Consider the following 16,717-nt stretch of genomic DNA (forward strand, 5'->3'; position numbering starts at 1 on the left):
CGTCTTACAATACTTTGCATTCGAATCAGTTTATTGAAACCTTCATGGCCTTTTGTTTTGTAAAATCCAATATATAGTCTTGTACCGGCTAATTGTACTGTTAGATGCTTAAGCAATCATTTTCAATGTTTTCCTGACTATGATTTTCTTTCTTTTCCCATAAGAGAGGGCCTTTATTTTTACAGTACTTTAGAAGAGGATATCTCATGTTCATTATGGCACGAGTTTTTTTTTGTATGTTTTGTGCAACACCTATTAGATTTGACAAACCCCGCTTTCTGTGGCAAGAGTCTATTTATGAATAGGGAATCTCATTGACTCCTTTGAATTACAAATGTAATAACAAATGTAAACTGATACGGCTGCCATCTAGTGTGGTCAGTCCGGTTACATATATGAAATGCTCGGGCAGTCCTCGGTATATACTTGCCCTTGTCTTGGATCCTCTATTGGCTACTCCTATGTTAATTGTTGATCTATCATGACACTGGTGATCGGAAGTACCTTACATTCCTTAGTAAGAGACTGAACACTAGGCCTTCTTATGGACCTATCCATTTTCGTGCAAAAATAATGAATATTGAGCCTTCTCATGAACCTATCCATTTTTGTGCAACTTCCACAGCAAATCAAAAGCCCACAATAAATTAGAACCCTTTGGTCTTCTTCCGGTACCTCTAGTACCATGGATATAGCCCTTCCCCTTCTAGTTTTTGGGTGTAAAGTATGATGACCCAAGCATTGAATATTGTGATGCCTTTTGCGACTTAACATAATATGTTATATGGTTCTTCCTCATTAAAAACCTTGCCGAAAAAACCCAATTGGAATGAAAATCGATCAAAGGGAAAAAGAGTGCAACGCATATTTTCAAAATTGCTTGCTATATCACCCATAGTTAGGTATAGTACTTCTTCAAGTGACTGACATTCCAATTGCTGAGAAGCTTCTTTCTGTCCTGATCTTCCGACTGATATGATCCTTTACCGGTAATCCTAATAACTTTGTAAGATCCTTCCCAGTTGGAATCGAATTTTCCTGCATTAATGTCCCGAGTATTGTGGGTCACCTTCTTAAGAACCCAGTCCCTATCTTTAAAGTTCTAGATATTGGCCCTCTGGTTGTAGTATCTTTCCATCTTCTCCTTCTGTGCTACCATCCAAACGTAGGCAGGGTTTCGGTGCTCCTCAAGCAAATCCAATTGAACTAGCATCGCATCAGAATTGTCCTGCTCATCAGCCCTGAGGTATCATAGACTTGGAGTCCCCACGTCGACCATGATCAATGCTCAGCTCCATATTTGGGGGGAAAATGTGTTCCCCAGTTCTTGACTTTGTTGTAGCTAGGTACGCCCAAAGCACATTGGTTAAATTCGCAGGCAACTATCCTTTAGCATCTTCCAGCTTTTTCTTCAAATTCTAGATTATAGTCTTATTGGTTAATCCCGCCTGCCCATTAGCATTGGGAAGGAGCAAGGAGTGATCCTTTTGATGTTCAAATCCTCCAGAAATTTGGTGATCTTGAATCCAATAAATTGGGGTCCATTATCACAAGCTATTTCTTTCGGGATTCTAAACCAGCAAAGGATGAGCTGCCAAATGAAGTCTATCACCTCCTTCTCTCAGATCTTTTAGTAGGCACCAACTTCGACCCACTTAGAGAAATAATCAGTCATAACTAATACAAACTTTACCTGTCCTGGGCCAGAGGGAAGAGGTTCCACTATATTTATCTCCTATTTCATGAATTGCCACGGAGAAATAACCGAATGTAATTATTCCACTGGTTGATAAAGAATCTGGGTATGGCGTTGACATTTGTCACACCTTTTGATGAAGGCTTTAGTATCCTCTTCAATCCGGGGCTAATAGTATCCAGCTCTTATAAGTTTCTTCATCAGTGAGTCAGCCCCAGAGTGGTTACCGCAAATTCCTTTGTGCACCTCTATCATCACTTAGTCTTCCTCTTCGAGACATACGAAGTGTGCCAATAGGCCGTAGTTACACCTCTGATGCAATAATCTATCTACGATGCAATACCTGGATGCCTTTGCTTACAACGCCCTAGAAGCTTTTGGGTCCTCGAACAACTTTTCATGCTTGAGGTAATCTATGACCTCATTTTTCCAGTCCCAAACCAAACTCATTGAATTCACTTTATCATATCCAACTGAATCTAACGTTGACTGAAGCAACTACACCATTCATTCAGAACTCGATCCTTCTGCTTCTGTTGATGAACCCAGATTGGCCAAAGCATCAGCTTTCATATTTTCCTCACGGGTACGTGCACCAATCTCCATTCCTGGAACCGGAGAGTAATTTTAATACCTTCTCGAGGTACATCAACGTGCGTTTCTCCTTTGCCTAAAATACCCCAAGGACATGATTTACTAATAGCAGGGAGTCACACTTTATCTCGATTATCTCTAAGCCCAGTTCCCGGGCCGGTTCAAGACCTGCAATCACAACCTCATACTTGGCTTCATTGTTAGTTAAATGTAAACTATATATTGCTTGACTCAAAATTTTACTGGTGGAGTATGCAAAAGTATGAATGGTTTCTTTAACATTAGATGCCACATCAGTGTAGAGCATCCAAACCTCGAAGGTAGCCTCTGAGACCAGGGCGGCTTCCTTTTCCACTTGCGGAGCCATCCCCCAATTGAAATTAGCAACAAAGTCAGCTAGGACTTGTGACTTAATCACAGTCCATGGTTTGTATTCTGTATCGAATTTACTTATTTCCACCTCTCGTTTAGCCAAACATCCTGATAGTCAGGCTTGTCAAGTATGTTCTGTAACGGAAACGTAGTCATTACGACAATGGGGTGACACTGGAAGTAAGGCCTGAGCTTTCGTGATGCCATCACTAGGGCAAAGGCCAGTCTTTCCAAAAGCGGGTATCGTGTTTCGGCCCTAGACATAATTCTACTTACATAGTAAACCACAAATTGTGTACCTTTTTCTTCACATACGAGAAATGTACTTAGCGCTACCTCAGAAACAGCCAGATACACCAGATGTTGTTCCCTATCTTTTGGCTTTGACATGAGCGAAGGATTGGACGAGTATACCTTTAAATCGCGTAGTGCCTATTGGCACTAAGGTTTCCAATCAAAGTCATTTTTCTTCTTTAGCAGTGAGTGGAATTTGTGGCATTTCTCGGATGATCAGGATATAAACCTGCTAAGAGCTGCTATCCGTCCGGTCAACCACTACACTGCCTTCAGTTTGACCAAATTGTCTGGTATGTCCTCGATTGCTTCAATTTATTCGGGTTTACCTCGATTCTTCACTGAGAAACAAGAAAACCAAAGAAATTACCAGAGGCGACTCCGAAAGCACACTTCTCCGGGTTGAGCTTCATGTTGAATTTTCTCAAAATAGCGAACGTATCCTAGAAATAACTGAAGCGGTTTGCTACATGAAGACTCTTAACAAGCATATAATCTACATAAACTTCCATGGTTTTCCCAATTTGTTTTTCAAACATTTTATTCACCAGCCTTTGATAGGTGGCACCGACATTTTTAAGTCCGAAAGGCATCACATTATAATAATAAGTTCCAAAGTTTGTGATGAAAGATGTTTTCTTTTGGTCATCCGGATGCATCCCAATTTGGTTTTAACCAGAGTAGGCATCGAGAAAACTCATCACTTCTGTTACACCCTAGAAAATTTCGTGTTACTAAGGCTACAGACGGCTTAATGTGAGCTCGAGGAGGAGCAAATATTACAAGTATAAAGAATGAAATTCTACTGTAGTATCATGAGGATAGCATAAGTTTGATAGTTGGAATTCGTACAATATGATTGGAATGATACGTTAAAAGATATATAGCCCTCGTAACCGTAAGTTGAGGTGGGGCCCACATGATGGGACTTTTATAAAGGACATATGATAAGCTATATGGACAATATATGTGAAGTTAAACACAACTCAAGAAGGACCCTTGAGCCAAATCCAAGTGTAAGCCCTCCAAAAAGATGGTTTTAAGTTACGTTTTCGGGTGATCTGACTTCGGGAGACCATAACCCCATCATTATTTGGGAATTTGGGAAAACTCCTAAAGTGAAAGTTGTAGATAATTGAATTATCTTTACAACCAATGTGGTGGGAATTTATTCGATATCAGAATCAAGAGATATGACTGTTTTACTTAACAAAGGTGCTGGCCGCAAGTAGAGAGCCTGACACGTGGTGGACACGTGGCAGGACCACTCCACCGCCCTTTGTCACTATAAATAGACTCCAAACAAGTCATAAACAGCATGATAATGTGATATAAATTTCAGCAAGCTTATGGAAGGTTAGAGAGAGAGGGAGGAGAGGTTAGAGAGAGAAAGCGAGAGTTTGATCAAGTTCGAGGCCCCAAATCCCGAGGCCCGTGAAGAATGAAGTGAAGAACAAGTTATTGTCGTCGTTTTGAACCAAAAATTAGCTTTGGATGGTGTTGATTTCGTTGTTATGGACTACATAAGGTATGTTTAAGTTGTCTGTGATGTTATTTACATGTTTATTGATAGATTTGGCGGATTAGAATGTTGAAAATGTTGATGTAATTGTCGTATATGTTGTATTAAGTAGTTGGGGATTAGGTGTTGATTTGGATGGATTCTTTGGATGATTTAGTTAGATTATTGTGGATAAATGTTGGGTATTTTTGTTAATGTTGATATTGATGGTTTGTTAGCTGAATTGAGGTATTGGGATTGTTCAGAATAGAAAGGAAATGCTGTCGAAATTTCGTTAGAAATAAAGATAAGTTTAAGGGATTGATTTTAAGGATATATATTGGATGGATTATTGCAGTAAATTAAGTATATTGTTGTGTTTTTGAGATTTATTTGTTGTTGGGCTGTCGTGGGGATATACCGAATTGGGAGATGCTGCCCGTTTCGTTTTAGAATTAAGTTATCTATTAATATATATGATATACGAAAGCCTTCTTAAGTCACGTGCATATTCTTACGATTATAGGTTTGGCATACGAATTGTGAAAAGTTCGTGATTAAGTTGAGTTCGTTGGACGACGTAAGGTATGTAAAGCTATCCTTTTTTTTTTGGCATGATCTTTATGAAACAACCAGACGATGTGTATATGACTCCAAAGAAGCTCCTATTCTTAGAGACACTAGGATGGTTAATGTACTTGATTCCCCGAAGCTATTTCATTATGTCTTGATACGTGTCTATGATTCCAAAAGTTCTATTTTGATATAATCCATAGTGACATTCGAAGGATACTTGATATAACTATTGTCTTGATTATCAAATGATGGTTCTTTTTTATTATTCTATTGAGTCTCAGATATGACTTAGTTTGCATATGGTTGCTCACTACTCTGCTCGTGCATGCCTCAATATGTCTTTCACCGAGTCCCGGGCCGGGGTACGTTTTCGTGCACAGTTTCACTGCATTGTTCATCGAGTCCCTCACTAGAGGGCCGGGATACGGTATATATATATATATATATATATATATATATATATATATATATATATATATATATATATAATATGATGATTTGATTATGGCGCCAAGGATGGTATATGATGACATTATTCACCGAGTCCTATGATGGGCCGGCTATGATATAAGATATTGATATGCATGATTTACATTTCATAAGGCAAGTGTATTGGTATTATGATTGTCATACTTGTCTCCTGCAATCTTTATTTCAGTCATGATCCTCTTTATTGTATTTCATGTTTTATATACTCAGTACATACCTCGTACTGACCCCCTTTCTTCGGGGGGCTGCGTTTCATGCCCGCAGGTACGGATACTCGATTTGGTGATCCTCCAGCCTAGGATTTCCACCCAGCTGTTTGGAGAGCTCTATTGTTCCGGAGCCTATCTTATTTTGGTACAGATCTTTTGATATAGACTTATGTATATCTAGGGGTACGGCGGGGCCCTGTCCCATCATATTTCACTATCGATACTCTTAGAGGTCTGTAGACATATGTGTGGGTTGTGTATAAGTTTGCTCAGCTGTGTCTATGCGATTTGTTATGGATATGTTCATCTGTAGTGGCAGCCTTGTCGGCTTGCGTATCGTATTGGTATATAGTGGCAGCCTTGTCGGCTTGCATATCGTGCCATGTATTGGTTAGCTGTGACTCCTCAGGAGACAAGTTTATTATGATATACGGCGTTTTGAGTCTATAGCTTGCTCTTGCAAATTCCCATATTGTCGTAGTTTCAATGTGATTATATTTAACAGGTATGTATGCGAGTGTCCAGTTCGGGCACTAGTCATGGCCCATGGGGTTGGGTCGTGACAACTTCATGCCCCATCGTAGCATCAATCATTTGATCTATGCTCGGTAGTGGGAATGAGTCATTCGGGCATGCCTTATTAAGATATATGAAATGCAATCCGCATACTGAAACTTGAAGCTCCTTGATCCTCAAAACCTATCTAGTAAAACCCTACTTTTCATGTAAACCCTAGCCTAACACTACCTAGCCGCTGGCAACATGGCCACCATGGCCACTGGTGGTTGACCATTCATCCTCCAACCCTACTACAACCAATGATCAACCCATAACACAAACGCAATCTCCCAAGACAAAATACACAAATTTCTTCCAACCTCATACGTTAAACCTCATGCAAAACCCTAATACTAAGAAACATAATGGACCACTACCCGGCTACTACTAGCATTTCAATGAAGAAAGTGGTGATTAAGAATGGAATTCCAGTGGTAAGATGGACGCAGAATGAAGTTAAACAAATGTAGAAACTACAAAGACTTGAATACGCCGTGATAGGAAAATTTTCATATGGATGGCCAGACATGGATGAACTACGTAAGATTATCCCTGATCAGTGTGGTATCAAAGGAAATTGTGAGATTGGATTATTTAGACATAGACATGTATTGATTCAGTTATCTCTCATGGAGGATCTTGTTAATCTATGTTCTAAAACCTCATACTATTTAAACTCCAAAGATGGATATTCATACTTGATGAGGCCTCTTATTTATGGTACAAAGTTTAAAACAGATGAGGAAACTTCTAAAGTAATATCATGGATAGCATTGCCTGATTTAATGCCCACTTTCTTCGTGAAGGAGGCTATTTTTTCAATTGCATTAGCTGTTGGTACTCCTTTGCATGTTAATAAGGCTACTGAGAATCGTACTAGACCTAGTTTTGCTAGGGTAAAGGTGATGATTAACTTGTTGGATGAACTTCCGGATTTTGTTAACATGGAGATAGAGGATGATGTATCTCATGAGATCAGAATTGAAAAAGTGAAAATCAGGTATGACAATCTCCCAAAATATTGTCGTGAGTGTAAACTACAAGGCCACAATGAAGATGGATGTTGGAACTTGCATCCTGAATTATATCAGGAGGAGGAAGGCAATGCAGTTGTCAACATGGAGAAAGGGAAAGAGATGGTTATTCATAAGGAGAAACAAGTTGATCCAGTGGTAAAAAAGAAAGGAAGTAATTAAGAAACCTGATTCTCATGGGATGCAGCAATCAAACAGATGGAATTATCAGAAATTTAGAAAAGGAAGAGCAAGAATTCTAGCCAGTGGAAGGATTCTAGGTGATCCAGGAAACTGGAATGTAGTCAAGGATGGAAGAGAGCTTATTAACCAGAATCAGGTCAAGGATAGTGTCAATAGTCACAACAAGTTTGATGTTCTCCCAGATACGCAGTAGGAGACTAATAATGATGGATCACCTTTAGGAGTTATACAAGTCCTAGACAAATCCAAAGATGCTGATACAGTTGTGGCAGACAAAGGAAATGTAGAAGAAGTGAAAGATTAAGTTCATAGAGATAAGGAGTGCAGACAATTGATAATGCAGTGCTGAATGAGAATATTAGTGTTGTTATACCAAATGTTATCATGCCAGGTGAGAAGATTGAGGTATCCAAGAACAACATACACAAATTGAATAATGTGCCCACAGAAGCAATGGAGAGACTACAAAGAAGTGGGTGAATAAATCCTTTGTTAGAGAAAAGAAAGTCGAGGAAGAGGAATCAAATCATGCTACAATACAAGATGAAATAGAAGACAATATCCTACCAATAGCAGAAGAGGATAGTGAGAAAAGACTATATGCTGAGAAGTCTGGTGAGTTGATGGTAGGAATGGAGGTCAATGAATTAGAGAATGATAAACAGGTTCACATAAATGATATAGAGGAAGTGAATGATAGTAACTCACAAGCTATCGTTCAGGTTCCTTTACTTGTAGCAGCTGTTAAGATCAAATCTCCTATGAAGGACCTGCATGATGTTGTCTCTCATAATATCATAGAGTCTGAGGTTATTCATGAAACAGGTGAAAAGGCTGCAAGCACCTGTGATGTTGAGGAATCTGAGGTTATGGATGCAGTCTTAGATAATGTAGGAGTGGCAGCAGGATTATCTCCAAAATCTCACTCTAAGGCATCAAAGAAGAAACATGGTAACTCTGAAGGGCAACCACTTAGAGTTATTCCATACAGAGCAGCAAAAGGTAATCATAAGTTATGATGATAACATTATTCTGGAATATCAAATCAGTAAAGACTCAAATAGCGTTCCATAGAGTGTAGATGTTGCATAGGCATCATAAATTTAGCCTTATAGCACTGATGGAACCTTTTCGACAAACTAGACATATTCAACAATATAAGAGGAAGTTAGGAATGGAGCTTGCTTATTATAATGCCTCTAGGAAGATCTGGTTTTTTGTTAATATAGATATAGATGTGGATATTGTGTGGGATGATTCTCAACAAATTTCGTGTAAGCTTACTTTCCAACAGATGAACAAGATCATGTTTGTCACCATGGTCTATACAAAGTGTGATGCACTTGCTGATGGGATGGTAGCTCCTTGGCTGATAGGGGGTGATTTTAATGTGATCTTGAATGAGGAAGAGAAGATTGGTGGATATCCAGTATTGCCAACTGAATATGAAGACTTTGCATTTTGTATTAACTCATGTGAACTAATTGAAGCAGGTTTTAAAGGAAGCCCTTTCACTTGGTGGAATGGGAGATCTGATGGGCAGTGTATCTTCAAAAGGCTTGATAAAATGCTATATAATAATTTGATGCAGTAATGGTATGGTCTCATTGAAGTGGACCATCTTGCTAGGACTGGTTCTGACTATACTCCTAAGTTGTTATCCAGTAATGAACAACAACAACAATTTATTAGGCCTTTCAAATTTCTGAAGTTTTGGGTAGAGCATGAATCTTTCCAATCAGTTGTAACTCAAAACTGGCATGCAAAAGAGGAAAGGGAGGTATTCTTATCTTTTAAAAAGAAAGTGAAGAAAATTAAAGATGTTTTATCAGCATGGAGCAGGCAGGTTTTTTGGGACATATTCGTGCAGTTGATTATTAGAGAGGACATTGTGAGAATTAAAGGACAGTTGTTTGAAGAGTCTCCTACTGAAGTTAATAGAATGGTGTTACAAAGAGCTCAAGCTGAACTTAAGAGATACTTGCACTATAAAGAGGAGTTTTGGAGACAAAAGTCTGGCTATGATTGCTTTGTTGAGGGGGATAGAAACACCAGATTTTTTCACAATATTGTCAATAGTAGGAGGAAAAGAACTCTGATTAGGAGAATTCAAAATGGTGATTGTAACTGGATATAAAGTGCTAATGAGATAGCTGATGAGGCCATCTCCTTTTATCAGAAGCAATTCACTCAGGATTCAATGCAGAACTCTCAATCTGAAATGACTATATTGGATCATATTCCTAGTATGCTTTCACTGGAGGAAAATGCAGACATTTTTGCTATCCTAACTATGGAATAGGTCAAACAGACTGTGTTTGAATTATCTGGGGATAGTGCTAGTGGTCCAGATAGACTTACAGGTATCTTTTATCAATGCTGCTGGGAAACTGTTGGTGTAGATGTATTTAATGTGGTAAAGGTGTTCTTTGAGGTTCAGACTTTGCCTAAGTCTATTACTCATACAAACCTGGTTTTATTGCCTAAGAATAATGAAGTGGAAAGCTTTTCTGACATGAGGCCTATTAGCCTTAGTAACTTTATCAACAAAGTTATCTCTAGGGTGGTGCATAAAAAATTGGAGAAGGCCTTACCTAGATTGATATCTGTCAATCAATCAGGTTTTGTAAAGGGCAGAAATATCATTGAGAATGTTTTGCTAACCCAAGAGATTGTTTCTGATATAAGGTTAAGAGGCAAGCCAGCTAATGTAGTCCTCAAATTTGACATCACTAAGGCCTATGATACAGTCTCTTGGGTATTTTTGATGAAGTTTCTGGGCAGAATGGGATTTTCTGAGTAGTGTATTGATATTATATGGAGGTGACTAGCTAACAACTGGTATTCAGTACTAGTAAATGGACATGCTCATGGTTTTTTTCATTCATCAAGAGGAATTAAGCAGGGGGATCCATTATCACCTACCTTATTCATACTATCTGCTGAAGTACTAACAATGGCTCTTAATGCAGTATTTGATGATCAAGCTTTCAAAGGGCATGGAATGCCAAAATGGAGTGCTAATCTTAATCACTTGGCTTTTTCAGATGACACCATAGTTTTTGCTTCAGCATATGCAAAATCAATGGAGTTAATTATGGATACTTTGAAAGCTTATGAAGAAATCTCTGGATAGTTGATCAATAAGAGAAAGAGTTCTTTCTACATGCATTCTAAGGTCTCCAATGTGTAGTGCAGCAAGTTGAGCAGCTCACTGGTTTTAAAAGAGGGAACTTTCCTTTTACTTACTTAGGCTGCCCAATAACTCATGCAAGGAAAAGGAAAGTTGATTATACAGACCTTATTAAGAGGATTAGAGATAAATTGCAAACCTAGAAGATAAGCTTCTTTCACAAGGAGGCAAGGCAGTATTAATCAAGAGTGTGCCTCAGAGTGTTCCTATCCATATTCTATCAGCTATAAGGCCTCCAAAGTGTGTGATCAAGGAGATTCATCAGATTTTTGCTAAGTTTTTCTGGTCTAGTAAAGAGGATGTGAAGGCTAGACATTGGGCTGCCTGGTTAAAGATGTGTTTTCCAGTTTAAGAAAGTGGATTGGGATTCAGGTCCTTTTTTGATGTATCCAAGGCTTTGAATGTTAAACTATAGTAGAGATTTAGAACTTCCAATTCTCTCTGGGCAAACTTCATTTGGAATAAATACTGCAAAAAGCAGTATCCACAATATGTTACATGGCAAGGAGGATATCAAGTGTGGAAAATGGTGTTAGAAGCTAGAGATAGCATTGAACAAGAGATCTGGTGGGAAACACATAGTGGTGCTGCTAACATCTGGTATGATAACTGGACTAAATTAGGAGCATTACACTATGTTATTCCTAATGACTTCCTTACTGATGACAGTATAGAGGATGTGAGTCACTTTATTACTGGGGATGGATGGAATATGGAATTGCTGCATCATTATTTGCCTGAAGAGATTGCTAATCATGTTGTAAAGGAGTTGAAAGTCCATATTGAAGAAGGTTAATGGGACAAGCCCTGGTGATGATGACAAGTACTGGCAAATTCACAGTTTCTAGTACATGGGAATTATTAAGACAAAAAGCAACCTACTCAAGGGTTTATAAGCAGATGTGGATAAAAGGGGTTCCTTTCAAGATCAATTTCCTGCTATGAAGGATGTGGAAGTTCAAGATACCAGTTCATGAGGTGTTGCAAAGTATTGGTATTCCTGTGGTTTCTAGGTGCTACTGTTGTACTGCACATCAACAAGAAACAATTGATCATTTGTTTCTTAATGGAGAATTAGCAAGAAAAGCATGGAAATTCCAAAGTATGGTAATTATTCTCTGATGCTGCAGGGATATCCATGGTATGTCATAATGTCAAGCATGCTATTCAAATCTGGCGGGAGGCTGATTGTCACTATAAGCTGAAGGTGGTGTTTAGAGTTGTTCCTACCATGATCTTGTGGCAGATATGGAAGTGGAGAAATACTACCATGCATGGGGAGACTTTGTCATTATATAGAGTATTGCATGAGATCCAGGAAAACATTCATAGGTTCTGTAGAGTTAAATTCCCTGCATGGCAGGACATACCACACAAATGGCCTGATATAGTTAAATATGTGGAAAGTTTCCAACCTTGCATCACCTGTGTTGTTGTAAGATGGGAGTTTTCACATACAGGAAGGTTCAAATCGAACACTGTTGGTGCAGCAAAAGGTAATCTTGGTCCCAGTTCAGCTGCCTTTTGTGTGAAAAATAACTGTGGTGATCTTATATATGCTGAAGGAAAGAAACTTACTGATGATGGATCAAGTTTGATTGCAGAAGCTGTGGCTCTAAGGGATGGTGTCACATATTGTGAAAGTCACAATCTGTGGCCACTATAATTGAAACTGACTCCTTATCCATGAAGAAGTTTATATCTAGTGAATGGGAAGTGCCTTGGAGCATTATTGTAATAGTTAAGGAGATCAATAGAAGAAGGAGGAATCAGATCTCACTGATTCAGCACATATTCAGAGAAGGGAATCCAGTGGCAGATTTTTTGACTAACATAGCTTTTAGTTTTGTAGGTACCGTTCAATTTTATAATTTTCAGGAGTTACCTAGTGTGGCAAGGAAGTTAATCAACATGGATAAAGCTCAAGTTCCTAACTTGAGAATCAGATACACAAGGGACAGAAGGACTTGATACAATAATTGCAACAACCTACTAGCAGGGCAGCACATCAACAACTTGAACAACTATGCAGGCTATGCAGCAGATCATCAACAATTTGAGCAGCTTTGTAACTTCCAAGACTTATAGGGTGGCATGGCATTGATGTTGCAGCTGATCATACAACAACTTAAGCAAATTTGCAGTCTTCAAGAGTTGCATATTTTTGCCAGAATGCCTAAGATATTCCATATCATCTCTTGTACATTAGTTGATAGATTTCATATAGGGTGGTATTAGTGTGTTTCATGCTCATTCCCTATGTGAAGGATGCTAACTAATATATGAGTGTGTTCTCGCTTGGCTTTCCCACTTTTGAGTGCAACTTGACAACCTTAGAAGCCTGATGAACTACATACCTGGATTCTAGAAGAAAATTCACAGACTGAAATCCATATACCTAGTGGGAGCTTTGAGGTGTGAATATTGGAGGAAAGTCAAGTATCCAGGATTTTCTAGTTGATTAGCTTGGTTTGGTTGTTATTTCTGCATGTTTTGATCTTTTTGTTTTCCTTTCTTTTTGATTTGATTTTGTACAGACTCTTTTGTGTTGAATAAAATGCTACCTTTGGTGGTTTTCATTAAAAAGAAAAAAAAGATATCTGAAATCAATACACATCCTAAATTTATTCCCCCTTTTAGGCACTACAACTACATTTGCTATATTTGACTTCCCGGATGGATCCTATGTTAGGTAACTTGATACCTCTTCTTTGACAAACCTGTTGTGGACCTCGGCTATAGACCGCTTCTTCTGTCATACCAGGCGAAAGCTGAGGTCCAAGCCTAGCTTGTGAGTTGTAACTTTCGGAGGTATACCTGTCATATCCTTATAGGACCAGGCAAAACAATCACTATTATCTTTAAGATATTGAAGAAAAACATTCTTGAGCTCTAGGGTCAACCCTGTACCAAGGTGTATACCTTTCTATCCACAGTATCAGTATATAAGTCGATCTGCTTAAGTTCCTCGGCCATTAATTTTGTGGTGTCTGAATCATTGGGCGCCTGAAAGTACCTTGGGACCTAGTGCCTATCCGGAAGCTTATCCTCTGGCTCAGTATATTCTGGAAGAGTTCACTGAACTGAACTGGGGATGGGCTTCATTCTTGTGATTGATATTTGTCGTCTGACGCCATTTCCTCACTTATATGGCAAACATCTCCTTTGCTATCGATTATTTTCCTCAGATCTACTTAATTCCATCCGGAGTCGGGAACTTCACCAATAGGTGAAAATTCGAGCGTGTCTCCTTCATATCATGGAGACATGGCCTCCTAAATATTGCATTGTACCCTATATCACCATCTATCACGTAGAACTTAGTCCCTTTAACCACTCCCTCGGATTTTACAGGGAGCTCAATTTCATCTCTAGTGGTTTCACTTGCCATTTAAATTCAGTAAGCACCTTTGAAGCCAGCACTATCTTCCCTTGCATTCCCATCTCCTCTATAACGATTACTGTTGGTTGAACTACCTGAATTTAATAACACATGCTTTACTTGGAAAGAGTAGATGGATATTGTGATTACCAGGGCATTGTTGTGTGGCAAAGTGACGCCAATTACGTCGTCGTCAGTAAAAGTGATCGCATCTTTTTCTAATAACTCTCGAATTCTTTTCTCCCGTGTTACAAATATTTTCGTCTTCTTCACCACTGTGAAGGTTGTTTCAGCAATCATTGAGCCCCCAAAAATCATATTTATTACGTGATGAGGGGCATCCGGAGAGACCTTCTCTTCTGGCGGTCCATTTCTCTTATAATTATTCTTGGCCCTTTCACTCAAGAACTCCAGCAGGTGCCCTCTGTTAAGCAAACCTGCTACTTCCTCTCGGAGATATATGCAATCCGTCGTCTTATTCCCCTGCATGCAATAGAAGTCGCACCAAACGGTCGGATCCCTAGAGTTTAGATCAAATTGAAGCGGCTTCCGGAAACACATCGCTAAATGATTCATTAAGACGGCCACCATATGAACCTCATCAATGCTGAAGTTATACTCTGAGAGTTTTGAATTGTTACACCCCGTAGTTTTGTATGTTGAGATTCGAGCTACCTTTCCAGAGGTATATGAGATTATATGCACTTATCTTATGATTGTGAGGGTTTAAGTTCATATAATAAGCTACGGAAGGATTGGAGGGCAAGTGAATCAAGAAAATTAAGTTTGATGGATTTTGGAGAAAATATAAGGGGTAATTTTTGCCCTATTTAAGGAAGGAATATCTTTTAGTATATAAGGAGTTTTGGAGTAAAACAAAAGCCCAAATTGAATTTTGGGAAGTCTAGTTTACAACGCAACAAACCGTGTATCGATCCGACATCGGAATAGAGAATTATGAGATTTTTAAGACGGACTGCCAGTATAGGGCTAACCCTGTGCAAACGCGCCAAAAGGTGGCGCGAACGCCTAGAGTAACACTGGGCAACTCTGTGTGAATGCGCCCGAAGGAAGTGCGTAGGCGCAGAAGGATTTTAGAGTCGGTGCCAACCGAATCTAATCCACTTATAAGGGTTAAAACCCCCATTTTCCTCCATTATAATTTCCTAAAATATTCTAGAAAGCTCAGCAAACATATGAGAGCTTATATATAACACAAAAGTGAGGATTTTGAGTAAATTCAAGTGACGAAATATTCATCGAGGTCTGGGTAACGTATAGCCGTGATTATAGTTTTGTCTTGTGTTGGAGTTGGCTTGGTTTCAAAGTAAATATTGAAGAGCTTCCTATTCTAGCAAAGGTAAGGTATGAATCTCTCTTTATTAACATTGATTTAACAATATTTGCGAGAATAAGAGGTTAGTTTGTTGTGTTGGTATTGTTGGCTTATGGATTGAGGTTGAAGAAAGTGTTGGATAGAATTGTACATGTTTGTCATGTAGGATCTTGATGATATTGTTATTGATGTTGTTGGTATTGCTGTGAGCAGTTTTGGTATTTGGAGGAAGTAAAGAATGTAGGGGAAATGCTGCCCAAATTTTCATAACACAAATTAGTCTTTGATAACTAGTACGAATAAGTTGATGGGAAAGTATGATTAAAGATCTGTTTCTCATTATATAGGTTCGGGTGAAGGGCAGGCATCGAAGTAAAAGATCCTTTAAGTGGTAACTTGTCACGACCAAGCTAGTGGGCCATGACGGGTACCTGGAGCTAATTATCGAGCACCACTCATCATGCTATCCATCATCCTGAGCCTGGGCATACATCATTCCCATACAAGACTTATCATAAAACAATCTCCCAAAACATGTATATATGCATAAGCCCACGAGGCTACAAAAAAAAGGTACAAAATATACAACGAGGATGACCACATAACATCTACAACCTACACATAAGTATCTACGAGCCTCTAACTGAAGTACGGATATCATGAAGGTGGAACAGGACACTGCCATTCCCTAATATGTACACAAAAGAATATACCAAGGAATGGCGACTCCGTAGTAGTGGAGTGCTCCTACAACTCCGCTGAGTGAGCTCGTAGACGTCTGCGCCGTCTCCCTGTGGGAATGAACATAGCGTCCATCAAAGAAAAAAGACGTCAGTACGAACAGTGTACTGAGTATGTTAGGCATGTATGTCAACGTAATTAAGAAATAAGAGAATATGAGATAAAGAGATAACTTGTAACTGGCTGCCTCATAAGGCGGAATCATGCATGCTGATTTTCACAATAAACAACATCATATCATATATATATATATATATATAAACTGCCCGTCAATATAGGTACGGTGTAAGCATCATTAGCCCGCGTACAGGCCTCCCGCGTCCGAGGTAAACATCTCAAGCCGCCCACTAGTGGTGTCTGCCCGACCATATAGGCACAGTGTAATCATCGTCATAGCTTCCCACTACACCTGTTGTATTGGTGACTACCCAACCAGTTAGGCATGGTGTAATATTACATATACATAATCTAGAGAATGCATGAGAGCTCAAGTAAAAGCCGTAACTCTATCGGAGTGACATAAGGTCGGAAGCCTCCGATTACATTATGGAATAATTCT

General features: G+C 39.0%; 1 protein-coding gene across 1 annotated transcript; it reads left to right on the forward strand.

Moving 5' to 3' along the window:
• Positions 1 to 6,816: 6,816 nt before the first annotated feature.
• Positions 6,817 to 10,642, forward strand: LOC132628704 (uncharacterized). Its single transcript, XM_060344470.1, has 7 exons — positions 6,817 to 7,461; positions 7,511 to 7,695; positions 7,955 to 8,508; positions 8,736 to 9,050; positions 9,120 to 9,577; positions 9,809 to 10,264; positions 10,412 to 10,642. The coding sequence occupies exons 1-7, from the start codon at positions 6,817 to 6,819 to the stop codon at positions 10,640 to 10,642; spliced, it is 2,844 nt and encodes a 947-aa protein (XP_060200453.1).
• Positions 10,643 to 16,717: the final 6,075 nt, after the last annotated feature.

This window comes from Lycium barbarum, chromosome 2 (assembly GCF_019175385.1).
Source record: "Lycium barbarum isolate Lr01 chromosome 2, ASM1917538v2, whole genome shotgun sequence".
In the NCBI taxonomy this organism is placed as follows: domain Eukaryota; kingdom Viridiplantae; phylum Streptophyta; class Magnoliopsida; order Solanales; family Solanaceae; genus Lycium; species Lycium barbarum.